Raw genomic sequence first — 23341 nt, forward strand, 5'->3', positions numbered from 1 at the left:
CTCTCCCCCGATTAACTACTCAACTCACTGTCCTGTCTGAATAATCGCAAACAAACAAACCAAAACAAAGTAAAAAAGTCAAATGAAATATAAAAGCTGTTTTTCAGACTGTTAAACACCAAGATAAGCAAAAAAAAAAAAGCTAAATAAGGCTGAACATCCGAGTAGCACTGACAGGCACTGTAAAGTTTAGTAGTAATATTCAGTGGCTTTATCGTGATAAGCAATCTCTGTTACACTACATGTTATTTTATGTGGGATTTTAAGACTATTTTAAGCTCAGGTCTTATCATGTCTACAAATGTTTGATTGCACTGTGGTGCATAGGGTAATTTTGCATGCTAAGACTACACAAAATAAGGAACCACTAGGGTTACTATGTACATAGTGGCCTGCTCTACATTTTGTGTATGTTTGTTAAAGGCAACAAGATGAGCATTTTTGCTTTGTTGCAACATAGCATTAATGATGGAAAGCAATTATTCTGCTGCAGGTTATCATGTCAGCGTGAAGCCTGTGCTTTAGCATACCGTAGCTAAGAATAAAACATGTTATTTTCATTACAAGGCTTTGAATCATGTTGGATTTCCCTTTTGTTGAATCAAGGTTGAGTTCATTTATTTTTTACAGAAAAGAAAGAAATCAGGAGAGGTCCACAGAAAATGCAGCTGCCAAGGAAACAAGAAGGCACTCTCCATGACCTGAGATTACATAACACACATACGGTTTTATTAAGTCTGTAGGTAAATGCAATTTTGCAAATGATAGCTGCATTTTTGTATGGAACCAACACCCTAACCATCACTAATTTTCAAGTATAACACCTAGGTGTGACTTTGGAGGGAGAGCCATGTTCTGAACACAGTGGAGACTGAATTAAGTGCAGTTATTTCTGTGTGCTGGTTTATTCTCGGTGCCGAGATGAAATGTGTAAGCAGTAATGCCCTTTCTTTTTCCTCGGGGGAAAGCATTCTTACGTACTGAATCACTCGAAAAAAGGCTTACACCATCCAGGTTATCAAGAATTATTACACCAGATGTTTTTTGCATTAACAGCTACTGAATTTGTCTTGTACAGCAGCACAAGCACTCTCTTATATTTAGGAGCATAACTGCAAATACACCAGTTCCATCTATCACATGCTTTGGAAAGAGCTGTGCTTTGTGTAAGCAGCCAGTAACACATTTTTCTGTGAGAGCTAACAGAGCTCCAGCAATGCAGAGGAGTGAGGAGGTCCCTGTAGCTGTTGCGGTGATTCTCTCCCCATCCCTGCCGACAGCACACCATCGGCTCATTACACCAGTAGAAGAATAAGAAACAGACACATGGGGAGGAAAGAGAAAATGAAAAATGTCAACCAATGCTGTAGAACACTGATCTCAAGAGGGCTGGATCACTCCCACTGGTTTTTCTGCCTATCGGTGTGCACTGCCTGTGGGGTGGAACACAGCGGGGGAAGATGCTTACACTGTCGCTGGCTATTGTGTGGACAGGGGGGCTCCCTCAGAGCGGGTGATATGCATTCAACAGACATTTCCACCTGCGGACGGAGGTCTTTTCTCTTTTCTTTCCAGAGACGGATCCTCTCAGAAGAAGTGCTGAGACTCTGAGATGCAACTTATTATGTAATGGACCAAAGTGCCTTTTTTTCTCGCTTTTCTTTGCATATGATTGAGGAGCTTTTACCGGCAGACTTACAGAATATGACAAGTTTAATCTTTTTCACCTAAGTCAGATGTTACTTGCCGATGTCTTCTTAGAAAAAATCCTGATCCAGGCGCGTAGTAATGGCTCGGAACCCCCCTGTATTTTGGGGAATACCCTGCTGCTGAATGTAAGCCAAGACAAAAAATCCCTTTCGAGGATATACCAACAGTGGCCATGAACAAAACCCACACCAAAGAAATAACCAGGCAAGTGCTATTTTATGTAATCTTTATTAATCATAAATGTCTTTATTCCTCCTCTGTATCGCTTCAATCTTTTGGCTTAAGCAGAGACAAAGCTCTAAAATGTTCATGTGAAATCATGACTGAGTAAATATACTGAAATAGCTTCATCTCAGCTGGAACATTATATTTCTTATTGACAGTCTTCGATGCATTGATGAGTGACTAAATAACATGAAGCTACTATGTACAACTCCAATCTAAAAGAAACCAGATTAGACCAGTGTTATAGTAGAAAATATAACATCAGCCAACAGAAACAGGCATTGAACTTCAATTAGATTCACCAGAGACACGGCTTTGAACTAACTTCAAAGAGGACTTTCAGAGTTGCACTCAAAAGCAGATATTGTGGTGTTTTTCTGACTGATGCTGCCTTGAAAGAGGAGGGTATATAGCGCTTTATCACAATTACTGGCTTGCTGAGTGTAATATATATAATTTGAAATATAAATACAACCCTGAGCAGGAAACATTGTCCAGTCATAACATAACACGTAGGAGGTCATTTGAACACAAAGCCATGCCCTGCTGCTACATAAGCTATGTGGTTTTCAGTCAGCTTACAGTGACAAGTTTATGATCCACACTTTCATGGGACTATAGTGGGATATGTCCGATAATAACTCATGCACTCACTCTGCTACCATCTCTTATCAAGCAAAACTAATTCAGCTTTTGCTTTTGTAGGGACTAGCTCACTGCTAAGTTGGGCATTGATGCCATGTTTCCTTTAATATCAGTTTAAATTTGCATTCACTAACAATAAATAGACTTACATTTTCACATGTGTGGTGATGTCCACTCCAGGAGATGGAACTGGGTTGTATGAGGAAATGCCCTGGTCTCTTTGTTGTACTGTTTAGTTCAATGCCTTAACCTGAGGGCTGCTCAATAATTGCAAAAATCATTATCATGATAGGTGACACTTTAAAATAACTATTCTTTTTTAGCATTGATGGAGCATTAGTAAAGCTTAAGTAAATACTTAACCCGTAATCTATTCATAATCTATGCACTAGATCAGCCTTTCCCAAACCTCAGTATGCTGCAGCCCAACTGGAGACCTAAAAAAGTATTACCTTAACATAAGACTTAAGTAGTTACATTAACGATCATATTGTAGTTTGATAAACAGGGAATTTAGATGCAAATGCTGAGCTTTCAGATGCATAACATAACTCCAACGTGTTTTTAGGGTCACAAAGTACGTTTAAATGAGCCTCTGCCATTCATTTTGTTTTAATCAGGCATCTTGTGTTTGTGTTTGTTTTTTAAATCCATAAAACCTTGTGGCCCAGCAAACTCTTCCCAAATAGCATTAATGTCTCCAAAGACACTAACAATTACATAAAATCTGAAAGAGAGCTGCACTGTAGAATGTTTAACAGAGGGTCACTAGTTAATCCAATCTAATCTCACATGCATGCGCGTGATGAACCGACAGACAGGAATCTTGGTCAGATGAGAGTATACCTAACGACCATCTGACCAGTTGAATGAAAGGTGTCAGCCCTAGTAATGCTCTATTTTTCTGCCTGAATTACAACCACTCTTATCAAAGTTACAAATTATGTATTTATATATTTATACCGTAGTACAAGCATTCTTCAAAATGTCAACCCCTTCCCTTTAAATAAAATAAAAATGATTTAAAAGTGGCAAAAACATTTTTAGAGTGACTCAGATGGGTTTAAAAAGAGGAGAAAATGGGTTCACAGAAAGGAAAATGGGTGGAAAATCACAAAAATGGCTAAAAATCATAAAAACGGGCTGCAAAATTGGTGAAAAAGGGTTCCAAGTGCAAGAATGTGCATAACCAAGAGTGAAACGTGGCTAAATTAGGCAAAAAAAAAATGCAGAAAAAGTGGTGAAAAGGGGTTAATAGTTTCCAAATTGTGTTAGAGGAGGAAAAAGGAAGGCAGAAATTGGCAAGACATCGGTTAACTAAGGCAAAATGGGCAGGAAAAAGTGGAGGAAAGGGTTCAAAAAGTGGCAAAATGGCTTAAATATGGTGAAATGGGCAGAAATTGGATTAGAAGTGGCAAAAATTGGATAAATGTGGAAAAGGGTTAACAGAGGCAAAAACAGGTGGCAAAAATGGCAGAAAAAGTGGTGAAAAGCAGTTAAACTATGGCAGAAATGTGTAAAAAGAGGCAAAATGGGTTAAATGTGTGCAAAATTGATGAAAATTTACAGATGAAAGTGGCAAAATGGTCTGAAAAAGTGGTTAAAAAAGAGGTTAAAAACTGATGCAAAGAAATAACTCCAACATCAGACCCAACCATAGTTTGACACACTTTTCAGCTTCAAAATGAAATATATTTTAGCCAGGAAAGCTAGTATCAATGCTATTGATCCAACACACACACATTGATATCAATAAATTACAGCTGGGGAGGGCTCATTCTCTGGGTTTGTCGGGGGGCCCAGCCAATTCTGTGAGTGGGCCTGCTGATGACATTCGTGTTTTCTTGTATGAGATCTTCGTTAGTTTGTTAGTTTGTTTATTTGTCAGCAACATAACTCAAAAAGATGTGCACAGATTTTGATGAAATTTTCAGGAAATGGCAGAAATGGCATAAAGAAGAACTGATTAGATTTTGGGAGTGATCCGGATCACTGACTGGATCCAGGAATTTTTTTAAAGGATTCTTTACTACTGGGAGATAGGGCTAATGGTGGAGGTCTCTGCTCTTCGAGTGCTTTTCTAGTTTTTTCAATTTCTTTTGATTCCTTTCATAGTTCAAATATCATTGCATGGCTGCATAATGTCAACTAGACCTGTTCTTAGTCCCGGTTCAGTAATACTAATAAAATCACATCTTAGAATGTGTCACAGTTACTATATTTACCAGTTTGTTGTTTTAAAGCCACTTGATTACAAAACATTTTTCATTTATAAACAAGCAAGGAAGAGAAAGAAGCTTTTCATCTGTTACTGTATATATCCATAGCTTCTTCTGTTAGTAATGATAGTTAAGTATCTCTACACTGTCAACAAGATGCATGGCCAGATTAGAGCTGCACCTTAATCAATAGACCTTTCATTTGGTTGTTTTTCATGTAGGATGTTCAGTAGTATTGGCATTGTCACTACCTGGAGCCTGGGTCTGTTGAAGGTGGCGATGCTTTTTGTGTTGCGGTGGCAGCTATAGACCATGTCGCAGGTTATGTAACTTATCACAGGGGCATACTTCAGATTAGGGGACTCTTCACTGAGCACCTATCATTAAATACCTAGTGTTTAGAACTTTTGTGATTACAGTAAAATGCATTAGTGATGCTACTGTCACTTGAATACTGCTTCAGTATATGAGAATCTCAAAGAATGTATCTGATTGTTTTTGATAATTCACATATTTTATGCATTTTATGTAAAACTATACCCTTGGTCACATGTAGGACTTCTGGTTTTGAATATATTTTTAGGGGGAGTGTGTGTGGTTCTGAGAAAGAGATCAGACTGTAAAAATTTTAAGTTTTATGGCAGAATCTGAAGTCAGAATCTGCAGTACAGACGTGATCTTAATATTACATAAATGTGTAGGTTGTTTGAATGGAGACTCACAGGCTTTGATTCACATACGAACACTCAACAAGTGAAGCACTTATAGAGTCCAATGCATTATTTATTTATCTGCTTGAAATCATATGATTTAAAGAGCAAGCTTATTGTGTGATGCTGCACCTTAACAGCGAATTCATGTAAGCATTTCCATTATTCCTTCGCTGAGTTCAGTAGAATAAGCATTGTCCTGTGTGCTTTCACTGCAACAGAACAACAGAAAGCCTCTGTTTATTATAAGCAATAACACCTACTGTGAAGCAAACGCCTCATGAGAGCTGCTGGGATGGCAATGACTCAATAGTACTTTCTATTTTGAGTTCAACCAATGAGTGAGTTTGATCTCAGTCAAGGGGAAGTAGTCATCTTTTAGATGATTTAACTAGAACAAATTTTAGTTTTTAAAAGGGATAAGATGTAGAAAGACTGATTTTTCTCCCCAAAATACGAGAACAAATTGTTGATTTGTTCATTCATAATAAACACCTCTTTTCTATATCAACTTGTAAATGTTAATGAGATGATTATGAATGATACGGACTCAGCAACAACACAGCTGTGGCAGTTTTATTACACTTATCTTAGCTCTACTAATAAGTCCCTGTGGTTGATGGCTTGTCAAGATAATGTATTATATGGATTAAAAAAGAAGCGATCCAATATATATTTATATTTTTACATTTCTGTTGCTATTCAATTTTTAAGTCTTAGCTGAAAAGGAGAAGTTATTTGGCCTTTGTAGTTATATTGTGATCACTTCAGTTTGCCTGCCACTATAGAAACACTGTTATTCGAGAAAGTATATATTTATATATAAAACTGAAACCAGATCGAATTTTGAGAACTGGTACATGTTGTCACAGACTTGACACTCTTATTCCAAGAACAACAACCTGCACTATTTTCTCCACAGACAGCCCCTCAAACTTTGCTTCAGGTACAGTCTGAGTAAGATTTTCTCTCCCTGTTTGAAACATCTTTTTCAGATTCTGAGTCAACAGAAGATGAAGAAGACCAATTTGAGACCAAAGAAGAGGGTGAGGATGTTGAGGACCAGGCTGTGCATACAGGTATTTGTGTTTTTTCCTGTTTTCTTTTAGTTTTTTATTTTTAGGTCATGAATACACAATGTGTAGATGGACAGGTAGCCGATTGTCTTCTGTAGTTCCGTTTTTTTATTTTTTATTTTTTTAAGTATTAGGAACTTTAACATGTGAGAGAGAAGGTGTGCATACAAGATCAGCCAATAACATATCACGTATAGACTCCAGAGGAGGAAAAGTACATCAGAATTACGCTAACAATGTAGTTTGCTAGGAATAGATAGCCCCACTTGATCCTTGGGTGATCACCTCCACAAAATCTGTCTGAATGGTTTTGACATATCTAACCCATTTGGTCCAAAGACAAACAAAAACATCTTTCTGCAGACGCAAAAAAGTGATCTTTTCCATAACATAAATATCATTTACGATATAAATCCAGTGTCTAATTATAGCTTTTTTACAAACAGAGGTCAACATGCCAAACATGTATCTATCACTGCTTCTTGCCTGAAGATTTATATTCCTAAAAAAAATTGTTAAACTGATGAGTTAGGTCTGTTGTAATGATGTTTTAATGCTTTATGAAACTGAATATGGTTCTATAACTGGGCATTCCCAGAAAATGTGCCAGTGGTTGTTTTCCTGAAACCCATACCGAATCCAACATTTAGTAACCCCTCCTGCACAAATGAATAAAACAATTCCAATCAAAAATTTCTGCCACAGATGAAAGTTTGTATTTTTCCATACAAAATTCCACATATTTAAACAGCTTTTATCTTATATTAGTTATTAATTTTATTTTTTTTGTAAAAGGAATCTTAGCAAGTTTAGAGATAATTTCCTTATTTGAACAGTTTTGTAAGCACCTCTAAATGACTTCAATATTGGATCTTCAAGTTCTGTTTCATTTATTAGATTATAATTAAAAATTTCATAAAGATATCTGTAAAAATCTGCATTTTCAAGACCCTATTTTTCCTTATTGTTTTTTTCTGTTTGAGATTTAAAAGACATATTTTGACCTTTTTTTATTGTCTTCATGAAATTTTTTAACTTTATTACTGATTCCTGTGAGCCCTAAAACATGTAAATACAACAACTAAAATACTAAGAATGTTTAAAAGAACAGTTTCTTAAATTTTTATTTTCAACTTCAATTTGTCTTTAGTATTAACAGTTCTGTTTAGCTCAGGGGTGTCCAAACTATGGCCTGGGGGCCAAATGCGGCCCACTTTTAATTGGCCCGCAGCAAATTTGGAACATAAAATGAAATTAGAACATGAAGCTTTTGCTCTACTGTATTGTACTTCCAAGTTTCACCACACTGGCCGTGCTACCATGCTAATTCTGTAAACAAACATTTGACAAGAACACCTCAGTGATGTTTTTATTCATTTGTGACTACACTAAGACACTGACACTGTAAATGGTAAACATAATGGCAACCAAATTAATAATGTTTCTTGATTTATAATGCCCTAAGTAATTACCCCATTTAACAGCGGCGCCAATATTGTCTTTGACTATAAACAAAGCAGAATGTTGTTCGGTCTCTGATTAACCAAAGAAAATCAGCTCAAGGGCGCTATAACGCAATCTAGAGCTGATGGGATCAGCAATGGTTAGGTCAGTTTTTCTGCCACTATTTGGGTCCAGTGTCAATTATATCGACTAAAAATATGACTAAAAATATGACTAAAAATGTTATTCAGCAACATTTTTCAATGAGGATGACGAGACTGTGGCTAACTCAAAATAGATCTTTGAGAAAAAAACCTGTGAGTGTTTATAAAGGAGACAGAATGAGACTTCAATGTCAGTGCTGGACTATTGGCTATTTAAATCTATGATATTGGTCCACTGTGTGTGTAATCTGTCCAACACAAGCAGAGATGAAGTGAGAGAGCAGGAGGAACTTGTGCACTTGTTTGAGTGCATTTCTGTTTGAAGCAGCATGGCAGAGAGAGCACAAGCTGGTAGATTGAATCCGCTTTGGTTGCCAGAGGTAGTATTGGCATTAAATGAAACCAAAATGCAGCACCTGGTTACCTACTTTTCAAAATGCATTGTGAGAAAGAATAAGTGCACTATATAGTGAATAACAATACTCACTCAGAATTCGGACACCACAACAAATTGGCTTATTCACTATTTAGTGCACTATATAGTGTATAGGGAGTGATTTCGGACACAGCCAGTGTCTCAGATGATTGGTCTGTGAGAGTGGCCGTCAGAGATAATAGGTCTGTTATCGAGTTTTCATCAACTAAAACTAAACTGAGACTATAAAGAGTAAAAATGACTAAAATGGGACTAAAACTAATGAGCATTTTAATGCAAAGACTAAGACTCAATTTAAAAATGTCTGTCAGAATTTACAGTTTGGATCCCTTCTCCATCTGTGACTTCATTTGCAAAGAATGAGTGCTTTTCCTAGCTTTTAATGTCACACAATTGTTAGTACTTGATTGCTAACCTTTAGAATAAGTTGCATCTTCTTTTAACATGTGTTGCAGTGAAGGACAAGAGTCCAGAGGATGATAACAGAACACATGGACATGAAGATCACTCGAACACAGCCAGGCAAGAAAGGAACACTCGGAAATTTCTATCAGTTTTAAAAAGGCTTTAGTGTATTCACTGTTGTCTTGTACTCAGATTCTCAGCAGATTGTGAGTTAGAAACAAAATACTGATTCCAGCTACTGAAATCCTTTTTTTTTTTCAGGTGCCAGTCTGAGAATTTTTCAAGAGTTTCTCCCCCAGAAGTCCTCCCACCTCCATCCCCAAGACTCGTCAAGCGTAACTCCACCTCTCCAATGCCAAGTCGCTCTGGTTCAACTACTCCTCTTAGCTTGCGGAAGAAAACTGTGTTGCCAACTGAATACCAAGACACAGTGCCTGGAGAGTTTGAGGAAAAGGTTAAGCAGCCAAAATCTGTAACACAAAGTAGCACCCAGGATTCAAGACCTCAGACTCCAGTGAGCGAGTATTCACGGAAAGAACTCACTCCGAGACCATCCCCAAAGCTAACCAGGGCAAGCTCAAAGGTCTTTGAGAAAGTCCGCGGCTTAGAAGAGCGAAGACGAAGCCTTGATATTCCAGAAGGCTCTACCTCAGGAAGATCTTGGGCCGGGTTTAACCGTGCTGGATCTGTAGATTCAGATGATGGAGGAAGTCGATTGGGCATCTCTAGAGAAAGTTCACGGGAGGATCTAAGGGAGGCTTTGAAAGAAGATGCTGCTGAGCGAAGATCTATGTTTAGACAGAGAGCTGCTTCACTGGAAGAGAAACCTCGCTACTCCCAAAAGGTTCAGGACATCGAGAACAAGTTCACAGAGGAACTCCAGCGCATTAAGAAACTTGTCGGCAAACCACATCTAAAGAAATCGTTTTCAACAGAACAGCTCACTTTAAGGGGTAAGCAGCGCCAGCCTCTGAGGAAAATTGAACCTATTCCTCCACAAGTTCTTCAAAAGCTCCAAGAACGGGAACGTGCCCAGTGGGCAAAGGAACAGAGAGAGAAGGAACTAATGCAGCAACAACAATCAACGCCCCAAAGGACAGCAAGTACTGGTTCAACAAGTGTAACAGTCAGTCGATTCGGAGAGGTTGCAGGCACCCCAGAGTCCATGCAGTTATCTGACTTACCGGGACAACGATCAGTGAGAGAGTTAAGTCGAGTCAGTCCAGTTACAGAGATCGTTCAGAGATCATCATCACCAGCTTTATATCATCAACAAAGGGAAGGTTCGCCAAGTAGAAATGTTCCTGAGATGACATTACGCAAGGTTGAACGAAGACCCCCAAGTCCGCTTGTACAAAGAGTATCTCGAATGCAAGAACCACAGCACATCCAAGAATCGCACGCAACGCAAAAAGACGAGCCTTCAGGGAGAAAGACGCCAATAGAAGTAGTATTAAGGAAGATTGAGAACAGACCTGAAAGTCCTCTGGTACAGAGAAGAGGAATTATGGTTCAAGATTTTCCTTCGCAACCTCCTCAGAAACCCCTAAGGATGTCACCACTTAGTCCAACAGAAGAGAAAATGGAAGTGGAGCCATCTCAACCTGCCTTAAAGATAAGGATCCCTGCAATCATTGTTGAAGATGAAAAGATGGAGGAGGATGTTCCTGTGAAGAAGAGCGAACCTCAGCCAATTTCTACCAGTGCCACAGAGGGACAGCAGCCAAAGACCAAAGTAAAGAAGCGCCGTCCTCGACCCTTGTCTCCAGAGCTTGGTAAGATTTCTGATGCTTTTTTATTCAGCGCATAGCAGTCATGTTAAATCCCAGTGTAGCTGTTGTTTCATCTTAAGTCAACCAGTTAGAATAGCCTTACTACACAGGGTTTCCTCTATGTTTTTTCACTGGAAAAATGACTTCAGGCTTGTCTTTTGTTAACTGTGCAGATTCTTCAGATGATTCTTATGTATCTGCTGGAGAAGACCCGATGGAGGCCCCAGTGTTTGAGTTTTCCCTGCAGGATACTGTAGCATCTGCTGGAGCAGATGTGCTGCTTAAGTGTATCATTGCTGGAACCCCCATTCCTGAAGGTATAATGTTGATACTTTGAGTATTTAACCTTACAGGTGATAAAGAATTAAATTTCTTAATATATTTTTTTCCCTGTGTATAGTCTCCTGGACGAAAGACAATGCTGAAGTTAGTGGGATTGCAAATTATACAGTCAAAGTGGAGGGAGAACGACATAGTCTGCTCATCAAATCAGCTAGAGTAACCGATGGGGGAAAATACTGCGTAACTGCGGTCAATCAGGTGGGCAAGGTGTCCAGCAGTGCCATTCTCATAGTTAAACCAGGTAAGTTTGACTTTTTTTGATATTACGCTTAAATGGACTGCACTCAAATGGCACTTTTTAAGTCTTCTGACCTCTCAAAGCACTTTTACATCAGTTGATGCCTTCACTTTATTATGCACACAATTATACATTGATAGAGGTGGCTTCTTCATAAATCGTTTAACTGTTCATCAGCACAAATTAGTCATGACTCATTCACAAACAAACCACTTCCAAGGTTAGTCAACCCCAGTTTGGGAACAGGCTCCCTTTTTTCCATTAAAGAAGGATCTTTCTTCCACACCGCTCCAAAACAGGCACACCACACATAGAAGACTAGTGCTTGATGGAGTAACAACATTTGATATAAGGGGAGTAATATTAAGTACAGCCAGTTAGCTTGATTAATCTAGCTTGCACAATGGGTTTTGGACATGAGTGAAATTTGGAAAATATTGATGGGAATTTCATAAATTAATAAATTTTTAACATGTGTTTTCACCCATTAATTATTCAGTAACGTAACAGGTAAATATGATGATACAACATATTGATTAACTCTAGCACTAAACTAACATATAATGGGATGTTACTGCACACACTGGTGCAACTTCTGCAATACCTAGCTTAGTGAACATGCTGTCCTAATGAGAAAAGTTGACGTAGAGATCATAAAAGGGTATTTATTTTGCCTTACTTGCACACACTTTGATACGAGTTTATCAAATTTGAAGATTTTAAGCCACAGAAAGATTTTAAAAATCTTAGCTGATTTTTCCAGTGTCAGAGACCCCACACATAGCGACAAAAAAATCACTGATTTTCCAGTCTTGTTCTGAGAGTGTGTGGTGTAGAACTAGAGGATTGACTCAGCACACCACACACTGACAGATTCTGTTCACTGACTACCAGAGTCTCAGTCTGGTCTCTTAAAACGCCCAATCTTGCACGGTCAAACGTGACTTAGAGTGAAAATGCTACGGTGGTCAGCCGTTAGCTACGGTTGCATTTTCGGTCCAGCTCCCTCCCTTGTCACTTTTATTTGTAGTCTGTTTTACAGTACACATTGTTCAACACTGGTTTAAATGCCATAAGCAAACAAGTTTATCCTCCATTTCAGACGTCCATCCCAGTGTTTATTTCGTCAACTACCTTTTTTTCCAAGAGAAAGACTAGACTAAGACTAACCAAAAATAGATCTTTGATGACTGAAACTGATAAAAAGTAAGTTTAGTTTAGGTCAAGATGACTAAAATGTAATTTCATTTTCATCAGACATTCAATTTCCATGATATTTCTCCACTCTCTGCAAATCTGTCAAAATGGTTGTAACTGTATCTCTTCTGTGTTTCAGCTGTGAAGTGCAGGGACCCCAGGTTTTGCACAGTGCATAGAACACACTACCATGATTTGGTACCAGACTTAGGCAATGCTTGGACTAGGAGTTAAGGCTAAAATGTGAGGACTTTTGATGGACTAAAGCGAGACTAAATTGATTTTGAGCTTTCGTCGACTAAAATTAGACTAAAACTACAAACAGTAGAAATTATGAAAATTTGACTAAAACTAAAAGGCATTTAATCTAAAGACTAAGACTGAGACTAAGATTAACAAATATCTGTCAAAATTAACACTGGTCCATCAAACTTTATGCGTCCTGTTTACCAGCACCATCTATGGCACTGCCTGTTTACTATTTTTGCCATTGCTCTGTTTTTGTTTTACTTCCTCCTTCAGTTAGCTTGCTTTCCCACTAGCTATTCCTCTAAATCATATCACAAATCTGCTTGTATTTTCTCAGCTGTCTTCGGCACTCACCACACACATTTAGATTTCTGATCGTAAATATTAAACATGTTCTTTTATCACAGACAGCAAAGGCATGAGCAAACCTTCATGTTCTGCTGTCGTGATGATTTCAGACGCTGACCAACAGTTATTTGGAAGTCAGCTCATGGTTCTGCTCTTACTGTGTGAGTTTATGCAGTCATCTGACTGAAATATTAGACGTGTCAGAAATTCATTCGACAGCAGCTACAGTGGTGTGAAAAAGTATTTGCCCCCTTTCTGATTCCTGAGTTTTTTGCATATTTATCACACTTAAATGTTTCCGATCATCAAACCAATTTTTATATTTCACAAAGACAACCCAAGTAAAACGAAAATGCAGTGTTTGAATGATTATCCAATTTTTTAAGGGGGGGGATCCAAACCTATCTGGCCCAATGTGAAAAAGTAATTGCCCCCTGAACCTAATAACTTGTTGTGCCACCCCTGGCAGCAATAACTGAAATCAAGCATTTGCGATAACGGGTGATGAGTGTTTCTCATCACTGTGGAGGAATTTTGACCACGCTTCTTCACAGAATTGCTTTCACTCAACCATATTGGAGGGTTTTCCAGCATGAACTGCCGTTTAAGGTCACACCACAGCATCTCAGTTGGATTTAAGTCCGGGCCCTGACTGGGCCACTCCAAAACCTTAATTTAGTTTTTTCTTGAGCCATTGAGAGGTGGACTTGCAGGTGTATTTCGGGTCGTTGTCCTGCTGCATAACCCAAGAGCGCTTGAGCTTGAGGGCACATACTGATGGCTGGACGTTCGCTTTCAGGATTTTCTGGTAGACAGCAGAGTTCATTGTTCAAGCAATCACAGCAAGTGGTCCAGGTCCTGAAGCAGCAAAGCGGCCCCAGACCATCACACTGACACCACCATGTTTGACTGTTGGCATGATGTTCTTTTTATCAAATGCTGTGTTATTTTTATGTCCGATGTAACGGGACTCAAACCTTCCAAAAAGTTCAACTTTTGTCTCGTCAGTCCCCAGAATATTTCTCCAAAAGTCTCAGGGATCATCAAGATGACTCATGGAAAATGTGAGACGAGCCTTTGTGCTCTTTTTGGTCAGCAGTGGTTTTGGCCTTGGAACTCTCCTATGATGCCATTTTTGCCCAGTGTCTTTCTTATGGTTGAGTCATGAACTCTGACCTTAACTGAGGCCAGAGAGGCCTACAGGTCTTCGGATGTCGTTCTAGGTTCTTTTGTGACTTACTGGATGAGTCGTGGTTGCACTGTCAGAGTGATTTTGGTTGGCCGACCACTCCTGGGAAGGTTCACCACTGTTCCTTGTTTTGTCCATTTGTGGATAATGGCTCTGACTGTGGTTTGCTGGAGTCCAAAAGCCTTAGAAATGGCTTTGTAACCTTTTCCAGACTGATAGATTCCAATCACTTTGCTTTTTCATTTGTTCTTGAATTTCTTTGGCTCATGGCGTGATGCGTTTCTTTTTGAGATCTTGTAGCCAACTTCATTTTGTCTTACAGTTTCTATTTAAGTGATTTTTTGATTCAACAAATGTGGCGGTAATCAGGCCTGGGTGTGGCCAGTGAAATTGAACTCAGCTTCACAAAAACTGTGGTTAATCACAGTTAACTCATGATTTAACAAGGGGGTCAATTACTTTTTCACACAGGGCTGGAGAGGTTTGGATTTTTTCCCCCTTGAAAAATTAGATAATCATTCAAACACGGCATTTTCGTTTTACTTGGGTAGTCTTTGTGAAATGTAAAAATTGGTTTGATGATCGGAAACATTTAAGTGTGATAAATATGCAAAAAACTCAGGAATCAGAAAGGGGACAAATACTTTTTCACACCACTGTAAATAGCAAAGCTGAGGTCAGCCCTATACATAAAGCATGTATAGATAGTGCATGTCTGGATATTCCAGTGAAGAAGTTCTATTGTATCTTTAAGACATCAGTAATGGCTGAATATTGGATTTATTGATTTTCTTTCACCTTTCTCACTCACAGAGCTTGTCACAGTGCATTTAGAAAGTACTCAGACTCCCTTCACTATTTTTATTTTGCTGCCTGGTGTTACAGTCTAGCCACTCTGCCATAAAGCCCATAACAGTGGAGGGCTGCAGTGATAACTTGGTCCCATCTCCACACTTGGTCCCATCTCCACACAGGATCTCTAGAGCACAGTCAGAATGACCATCAGGTTCTTGGTCACCTGTCTTACTAAGGCCCTTCTCCTCCAGTTGCTCAGTTTGGCCGGATGACCAGCTTTTAGAAGAGTCCTGGTTGTGCCAAACATCTTCCATTTGGGAATAATAGAGGCCACTGTGCTCTTGGGAACCTTTAGTGTAGCAGAATTTCTTTTGTAGGCTTCCCCAGATCTGTGCCTTGGAACAACTCTGTCTCTGAGCTCTGCAGGCAGTTTCTTTAACCTCATGGCTTGGTTTTAGCTCTGATATGCATAGTCAGCAGTGAGGCATTCTACTGTATATTGAGGTGTGTGCCTTTCCAAATCATGTCCAGTCAATTTGGTTTACCACAGGTGGACTCCAATCAAGGTGTAGAAACATCTCAGTAGTGATCAAGAGAAATAGGAGGCCCCTGAGCCAAATTTCAAGTGCTGTTGCAAAGGGTCTGAATACTTTTGTCAATGTGATATTTCAGTTCGTTTGTTTTTTTGTTTTCTTGTTTGTTTGTTTTTAATGCAAACATTTCTAAAACTCTGTTTTCGCTTTGTCATGATGGGGTACTGAGTGTAGATGAATGAGAATAATAATGAATTTAAACGACTGTAGTATCAGGCTGCAGCATAACAAAATGAAAAAAGTGTACGTTGTCTGAATACTTTCTGAATGCACTGGGGATATACACTCATGAGCCATTTTATTAGGTACACCTTGCTAGTACTGGGCTGGACCCTTTTTTGTCTTTAAAATTTCCTTGTGGCATAGTGTCAATTAGGTTTTGGAAACGTTCCTCAGAGATTTTGATCCATATTTACATGATAGCATCATGCAGTTGCTGCAGATTTGTCGGCTGCAGGTCCATGATGCAAATCTCCCATTCTACCACATCCCAAAGGTGCTCTATAGGATCTGGTGACTGTGGAGGCCATTGGAGTACAGTGAATTCATTGTCATTTTTGAGAAACCAGTTTGACAGTATTTGAGCTTTGTGGCATTGTGTATTATCCTGCTGGAATTAGCCATCAGATGGGTACACTGTGGTCATTGGTACTAAGAAGCCCAAAGAGTGGGTAGATTTTTCAGTGCAAAATTCTGCTGTATCTTCAAGACACCAGGAGTGTATGGCTGTTGGATTTATTGATTTTCTTTCACCCTTCTCCCTCACAGAGCCTGTTAGCTTGCTTTACTAAGTAAAATAGTATCTATATCTATGATTGAAATGTTAAATTTGACTTGTGTTAACATGGAGACAAACTGTTCAGCTCACAGCCATCAAAGACTTGTCAATACAAAAAAACCACACGCACATTTCTCTAAATTCAGAATAAAAGTGTATTTTTTATTCTGTTTAAAGTTACCTGACCTCCTTGAAAACAAGATGGTTAACCACATGGGGCTATCCCTCAAGTAAATTTAAAATTTACAGGGCAGAGAATTAAATCTTTAATGGATGCAGTGTGGAAAATAAGTTTCAGATGCTGTGCTATGTGAAGCACGCTCGCATGTTGTCATGACATGCTGTTATGAAGAGCCATTTGGGAGCTGAAAGAGAGCTCTTATGGCTCAAGCAGATCACTCAAAAGAACCCTAATTCCCTCTGCTAGCAGTAATCATGTTTACACATTGATAGCAATGCCTTTGGCTGCAGCTTGGGGGTCAGTGTCTTGCCCAAGGACTCTTCAGCATGTAGACTGCTTGAGCTGCAGCAACAACCCACTCTACTCTTGAGCCACGGCCGCTCAGTTAAGATGAATGTGTATTTTTACTGCAGTATTTTGACTTCAAGTTTTGACATCTAATCTCATTTTATTCCGTTGGCCAAGGAGGTGTTGTTCATGTTGTACTTATATGTGAATGATGCTGTTTTTATGCATCAAAAGGGAACATAACATTTAGTCTTATTGCATTGACTGAATAAGAAAAGGCCCACACACTCAAAGGCAGAAGTACCTAACAGTCATTTTTATTTAACAGATCTTATTCTTCATTGTATAAAAACATCCTTTGGCCTCTTCCCACTCTGGCATTGTGTTTCTGCTGATTCTCTGCTCCCTTGTCATTATCTCTTTGAGCAAAATGTCTCTGCCATATATTCCAGCTGAACAACCTCACTTATAGTTACCATAGCAACTCAGAGGCAAAGCTGAACCTATAAATTGCCCAGTGAGGCTCACTGGCTCCACCCACTGTGAATCCACTATTGTTTGGATATCACGTTTGACATCTCACAGTCTAATTATATTTTAAGGGGGCTTTATTTTCTTTAATAAACAGCCTCCTTGAACCCTTTTTGCCGTCACAGCTGTGCTCTCAGTAACAATAAACCAAATAAAAATGAAAGGTGTTTACAGGACTCACTTGTAAGCAGAATCATATAAAACTACATTTTATCACCCTGTTGCTTTTACAGAGTTGACACATGAGCCAAGGGGAAACCTGGGTGTGCCGATGGATATCAGCAGTCCTATCACATCAGATGAGGAGTATCTCAGTCCCCTGGAGGAAGGCATGGATTTTGGAGGACCAGAGCCAATCAGAAATATTGATACACAGTTCAGAAGACCCCCTTCATTCCTGGTGAGACTCCACAAACAAGACCTAATAATGAGATGCTTTATTGACTCCTTTTTCAAATAAAATATGCTATATGTTTAGCGTTGACACTGGTTAGTTCATATTAGAACTGATTCATGTCACATCATATTGTATCTTGTCTTTTTATTTTATAAAGCCCAATCATAATGTATTGAGCAATTGTAACATTACATCTTATTATATTGTTTGTATCTGATTGTCTTCCCTATCATTTTATATTGTAACATGCTTCATTGTATCATATTGTATATCATCACTTAATCGTTTCCCATTGTATTGTACATCATTTACATCATTTGAACGATTAATCTTATATCATATCTCATCACATTATCATAGCATTCTGTATCATGCCATGTTGCTTTGTTTTATACCTAATCGTGTTTTGAGTTACGCTGTGATTGCAGCCCCTGTTATATAATGTCCTTTATTGATCAGTATGAACTTTCCTGTTTGATTAGGTTACTAACTCTGAGATGAGTCTGTCAACACGCTGATTAAAAAGATTTACAGATTTTAAAAATCTTGCAGGTAAAATTAATCTTTCAGCGTCTAACTTGTGTTACATTTCAAACAGGTAACCATGAGTAATCAAGCTGTCATTGAAGGACAGGAAGTCACCATGTCTGTTAAAATAAGTGGAGAACCCAAACCCATGCTGTACTGGTAAGTACTCTCACTGCTTTGAACTGTTTAAAAGCTTTTGCTGCTCTGGAGATGGATAAGACTTTCTCTGCATCGCAGACCATGAGCTAAGCTTGCTTGACTGCATAGTTTGTCTTTGAACACGCTGCTTGATTTCATCTGTTCAGAGAAGTAGGAGCTCAATGTTTACTGCCTAACAATCTCCTGGCTGACAAAAAGAGTCTTAATAAGGAAAAAGGAAGAAAAACATGCTTCCCCTGTTTACCACAGAGCTGCTCAGTGCCCAGAAACACAAATGTCTGGCTAAACTAATGAGCTCTTAGATAACAATCTGCAGTGCTGAGGCCATCTAAAAAAAGAGCTAGATCTGTTGGTGCTTCATCACAGTAGACAGGTCTTTTACTGATTGTAGAATCTCCTCATATTTTTATGAGCCAGTGGTTTTCTATCTCTCTTAAAGCAAGGACAGCAGCTTCAAATGAGATACTCTGAAATACTCCTCAATTTTCTTATTGTTAATAAATCCCAAAAGAGACAAGAGTTTGACTTTTCTTTCTCCTCCATGCCACAGAGCTCTATCTTTTTAGTCAACCCTTCATACCCCATCTTGCTGCTGTAAATACTCACTGGTGCACCCCATATGTATTAATATACAACTTTAAATAGCTCCTAATAAAATGTGCTAGTTACTGTTGTATGAATAATATTATTTGAACGCAACAGTGCCCAGCAGTTCCAGGCAATTACCAAGCCCTTGTAAAGATGAGAGGATTTATGAGATATTTTGATGTTGTCAGCAGGGACACAACTAGTTCGCACACCAATATTGCCAAATACAACAACATGGTCATGCCCGGAGCTTTAAAACATGCAGCCGGTGCCGGTTTAACATCAGTTTTGTGCCTACAGGTCTCCATAGACAAGTAGGCATGAAATGTAACTTCACACTCTGTGCTCTCATGGGTCAACTGCACTGATATGAAGGACCAAATCATTGAGAGTAAAAAGAAAAACCATGTTACACTTTCTATTGGGGGATTGTCAGGTGTCTCAGACTTGATTTGTCGCTGTAATCATACTTGATTGTTCACTATTGGCTGTTCACTTTTTGGAATGAAATAGATTATTTTCAGGGAAGATAGTTCATGAACTCTACAGCTTGGGAAATCATTGTGCTGAAGAAGACAAAGGCAAACATGTACATATGAAATGCACAGGTGGGGCAAAAGGAAAGGATGTGTTTTGAGAACACATTAAAACATTTTAGAGGACATCAAACATACCATGAAATTCATATCTTCATATAAATTCTAATAGCAGGAAGATAATACAGTTTCCAGGCCAATATCATAGATGTATTGTCACATAGTGCATTTAAAGATTACCTTAGGCGTTAAAAGCGCTTGTTAAAGATCTCTTTTAAACCAAAAATCAGAGGTGGAGAAAGTACTAGACAATTGTACTCAAGTAAAAGTACAGTTACTCTGGTTAACATTTACCTAAGTAAAAGCACTGGTTAGCTACTGAGGAACTGGTTAGCTACTGAGGAACTGGTTAGCTACTGAGGAATTATACAGTAACATATGAACTTTCTGGCAATAACAGCTTGAGAATAGATCTCCAACCAGGTTGTTCAGGTACAGTCACATCTTTGTAATAAAGTTGAATACACAGACATATTTAATTAAACTCATGTAGAGTTTAATTTAACTCTTCTAAAGCGTCTAAAAAAATTCATACAGATGAAGAATTTGCACTGTGTCCTGTAGGAGCACCTTAAGTCACAGGTGAAAAATTCTTACTCAGTGGATAACTTCACACATGTTGCAAATGTGGCTCACAAAAACAACAAAAATCCACAGGAAACATGAGCAGAAGAACCCCAGCAGGGATCACTGTACAACAGACAACATCCATACATAATTAAAAACATTTAAAACACATCTAAACACTCCAACAACAGGGGCAATCTCCCTGATTTGAAATTGCAGTGGGTGGCATTTAGATCAATTGACTCTACAGAGTTGACTAACACTGATGGATCAATACTATCAAATAACTCCAACAATGACAACCATTTCACTCAGAATGGAGTTACAATTACTCTTTTGACCAAAACTGTCCTGTTTTGGCTGTGTCCAGCAGCTGTTTAGGGATGTCATGTGGAGTTATTCTCTCACTATGTGCTACTGTGTAGTCAACAGAGGTGGAAAAAGAACACAATTGTTCTCAAGTAAAAGTATAGTTACTCTGGTTAAAAGTTACTTAAGTAGAAGTAAAGGCACTTATTTCAAAATGCACTACAAACTTGCAAGTACCCAAAAAAGCCACTCAATTACAGTAAGTTGAGTAAATATAATTAGTTACTTTCAAATAAAGCCATTGAAAGATTCAGGAAGTAAATTATAAAGAAACTGAAAACCACAAGTGCCCCTTTGCAGTATATTTATGTCAATTATGTTTAATTATCACAGACTTTTAAATAATTAAGCTGTAGGAGCCTTCCAGTTTGAGTAGGTGACCGTTTTTGTTAATAGAAAAATGGGACTGATTTGATTAGACTTTAAGTTCTAGCGAAGACTTTGCTTCACTTTCTGACTGAAATTGTGTCCTGAATGAGGGTATTGAGTGCCCATCTCTTGGTTTGAACTAGTATCTGCTTTTTCTGTGGTTTGAAGATAATATTAAAAATGCATAATTTTGAAAAACATGAAAAATCAAAACTTGCAAAAGATTCACCAAAGTTTTCTTCTCTTTGAATTTTTCTTAAAGGAGACGTATTATGCAAAAATCACTTTTTCAGGCTTTTCTAACACAAATATGTGCCCCTGGCCTGTCCACAATCGCCTCAAATACCAGAAAAATCCATTCTCTCTCCCCCTCTCTTTCTCCACCTTTCAGAAAATGTGTGCTGAAACAAGCTGTTCCCAGATTTAGCTCCTGGTGACCTCACCAGGAGCGTAAGCACCCGCCCCCAGGTTTGGCTGGCCCTCCCCCACTTGGAGGAATGTTCTGCCCTCTTCTACTGATCCTCTCAACTACCAGCTGAGATGCTGGATAGCTCAGTGGGTTATCCTGCTGACTACAGTCTGGGAGGTTGATGGTTCAAATCTCAGTCAAGTGCTAACCTTTGGATTAAAGTGTCTGTAGTACCAGGAGTACTGCATCCATTTCCTGAGAGGGGTGGAGTCAGACAGCTAATTACCATTTAAAGCCGCAGACACAGAAACGGCTCGTTCTGAGAAGGGCTGAAATAGAGGGGGTTTTAAACGTACAAAAATCCTATACTGGAGTGTTTTTTTCAGCAAAAAACTTCACAGGCATGTTTTGGGGAACTCTGAGACCAATTTAAGCTTGTCTTAAAAGGGTATAATATGTCTCCTTTAACTCAGAACAAAACCTAAGAACACTAGAGAGCATTCTGATGTACATTTGGATGCTGATATGACAGGATAAAATCAGCTCTCAGATGCGCTAGATTAAGAATGACACAGTAGCATATAATTTTTAATAATATTTAATCAAACCATCCTTTTTGGGTTTCATTTCAGGTTGAGTGTGGATGTAAGGTTTCTAATATGAATAAATGCCTACCTATCATTTTTTTTTCTTCATTCTGACAAATTTCAATTGACAGCTCAGCTGAGAACACGGACCCTTATGAAAGACAGGCTGACACATTGTAGGTGTTTGTCTCTTTATGGGATTTGTTAACATTAAAAGCGCTACAGAATATTGTCAGCCTTATCCTTTAATATAGGACACCAGAGTAGGCTGAATCACTCAGGCAGGTTCTGTCATTGGAGTTAGTCATGGCTCTCAAGAGACAATAGCAGAGAAGAAAGTGCTAAACATAATATTGGCAGCCCTGGATAATGTATCCCACCCCCATCCCCTTCCTACCAGCCATGAGAGAGCCTGCAGCTGAAAACAAGTGTGCCTGGTCATCTTTGATTACATAAATATCATATAAAAAATAAACTGAGTGGTGTACGGGTGATTCATCACTTGTTTTAAATCACAGCAATGATTCTGTTCTCTTGTAGGCTAAGGGACAGAGTTACAGTTAAAACAGGCCCACGTCACATCGTCCGGGAAACGGAAGAAGGCACTTTTGAAATGACCATCAAGTCAGCAGTGAAATCCGACTCTGGGATATATATATGTAAGATCATTAATGAGTACGGGACAAAGCAGTGTGAAGGAAAACTGGAAGTTAAAGGTATGCCTCTTTTAAAATAAACTCAACATAAACTTCCCTTTGAGTCTTTTATTGTGTTTCTGGCCAATTTTGCTGACTTTTTGCTACACAAAAGGTAAATTTTTAATGCTAGACTTCTTGTTGATTTGCATAGACATGTATACCATGACTCCACTGAGACTTGTTCACAACACCAGCCTTCAGGTATCATTTAACAGTAGTGCTCAGAAAATGTCCTTTATTTAACCCTAGCTCCACCAGTTGAGCCAGGCCTGGCCGTGGTCCGCCCGGTCAGGGACATTACAGCCAAGGCCGGAGAGACCGTTCTGTTTGAGTGCCATGTCATCGGACCGAAGGACACTGACGTGGACTGGCTGGCAGACGGGAAACTGATCCAGCCGGCATTGCTCAACTGTAAGATGCATTTTGATGGAAGAAAGTGCCGTCTGCTGCTCAACTCAGTCCATGAGGATGACAGCGGGACATATATGTGCAAACTAAGTACTGCTAAAGGTATGTCCCATGAAAAGTCCCACATAGAGT

General features: G+C 38.9%; 1 protein-coding gene across 1 annotated transcript in view; it reads left to right on the plus strand.

Moving 5' to 3' along the window:
• Positions 1 to 23341, plus strand: part of spegb (striated muscle enriched protein kinase b) — an 85497-nt gene that overhangs the window by 18547 nt on the left and 43609 nt on the right. Inside the window, exons 2-10 of the mRNA XM_041806773.1 lie at positions 6505 to 6588; positions 9084 to 9150; positions 9295 to 10808; positions 10979 to 11122; positions 11206 to 11388; positions 17768 to 17934; positions 18530 to 18618; positions 22644 to 22819; positions 23051 to 23311. Coding sequence (XP_041662707.1) covers positions 6505 to 6588; positions 9084 to 9150; positions 9295 to 10808; positions 10979 to 11122; positions 11206 to 11388; positions 17768 to 17934; positions 18530 to 18618; positions 22644 to 22819; positions 23051 to 23311 — 2685 coding nt within the window. The remainder of the gene's footprint in view (positions 1 to 6504; positions 6589 to 9083; positions 9151 to 9294; positions 10809 to 10978; positions 11123 to 11205; positions 11389 to 17767; positions 17935 to 18529; positions 18619 to 22643; positions 22820 to 23050; positions 23312 to 23341) is intronic.

The sequence above is a fragment of the Cheilinus undulatus genome, linkage group 15, assembly GCF_018320785.1.
Source record: "Cheilinus undulatus linkage group 15, ASM1832078v1, whole genome shotgun sequence".
NCBI classification, from domain to species: domain Eukaryota; kingdom Metazoa; phylum Chordata; class Actinopteri; order Labriformes; family Labridae; genus Cheilinus; species Cheilinus undulatus.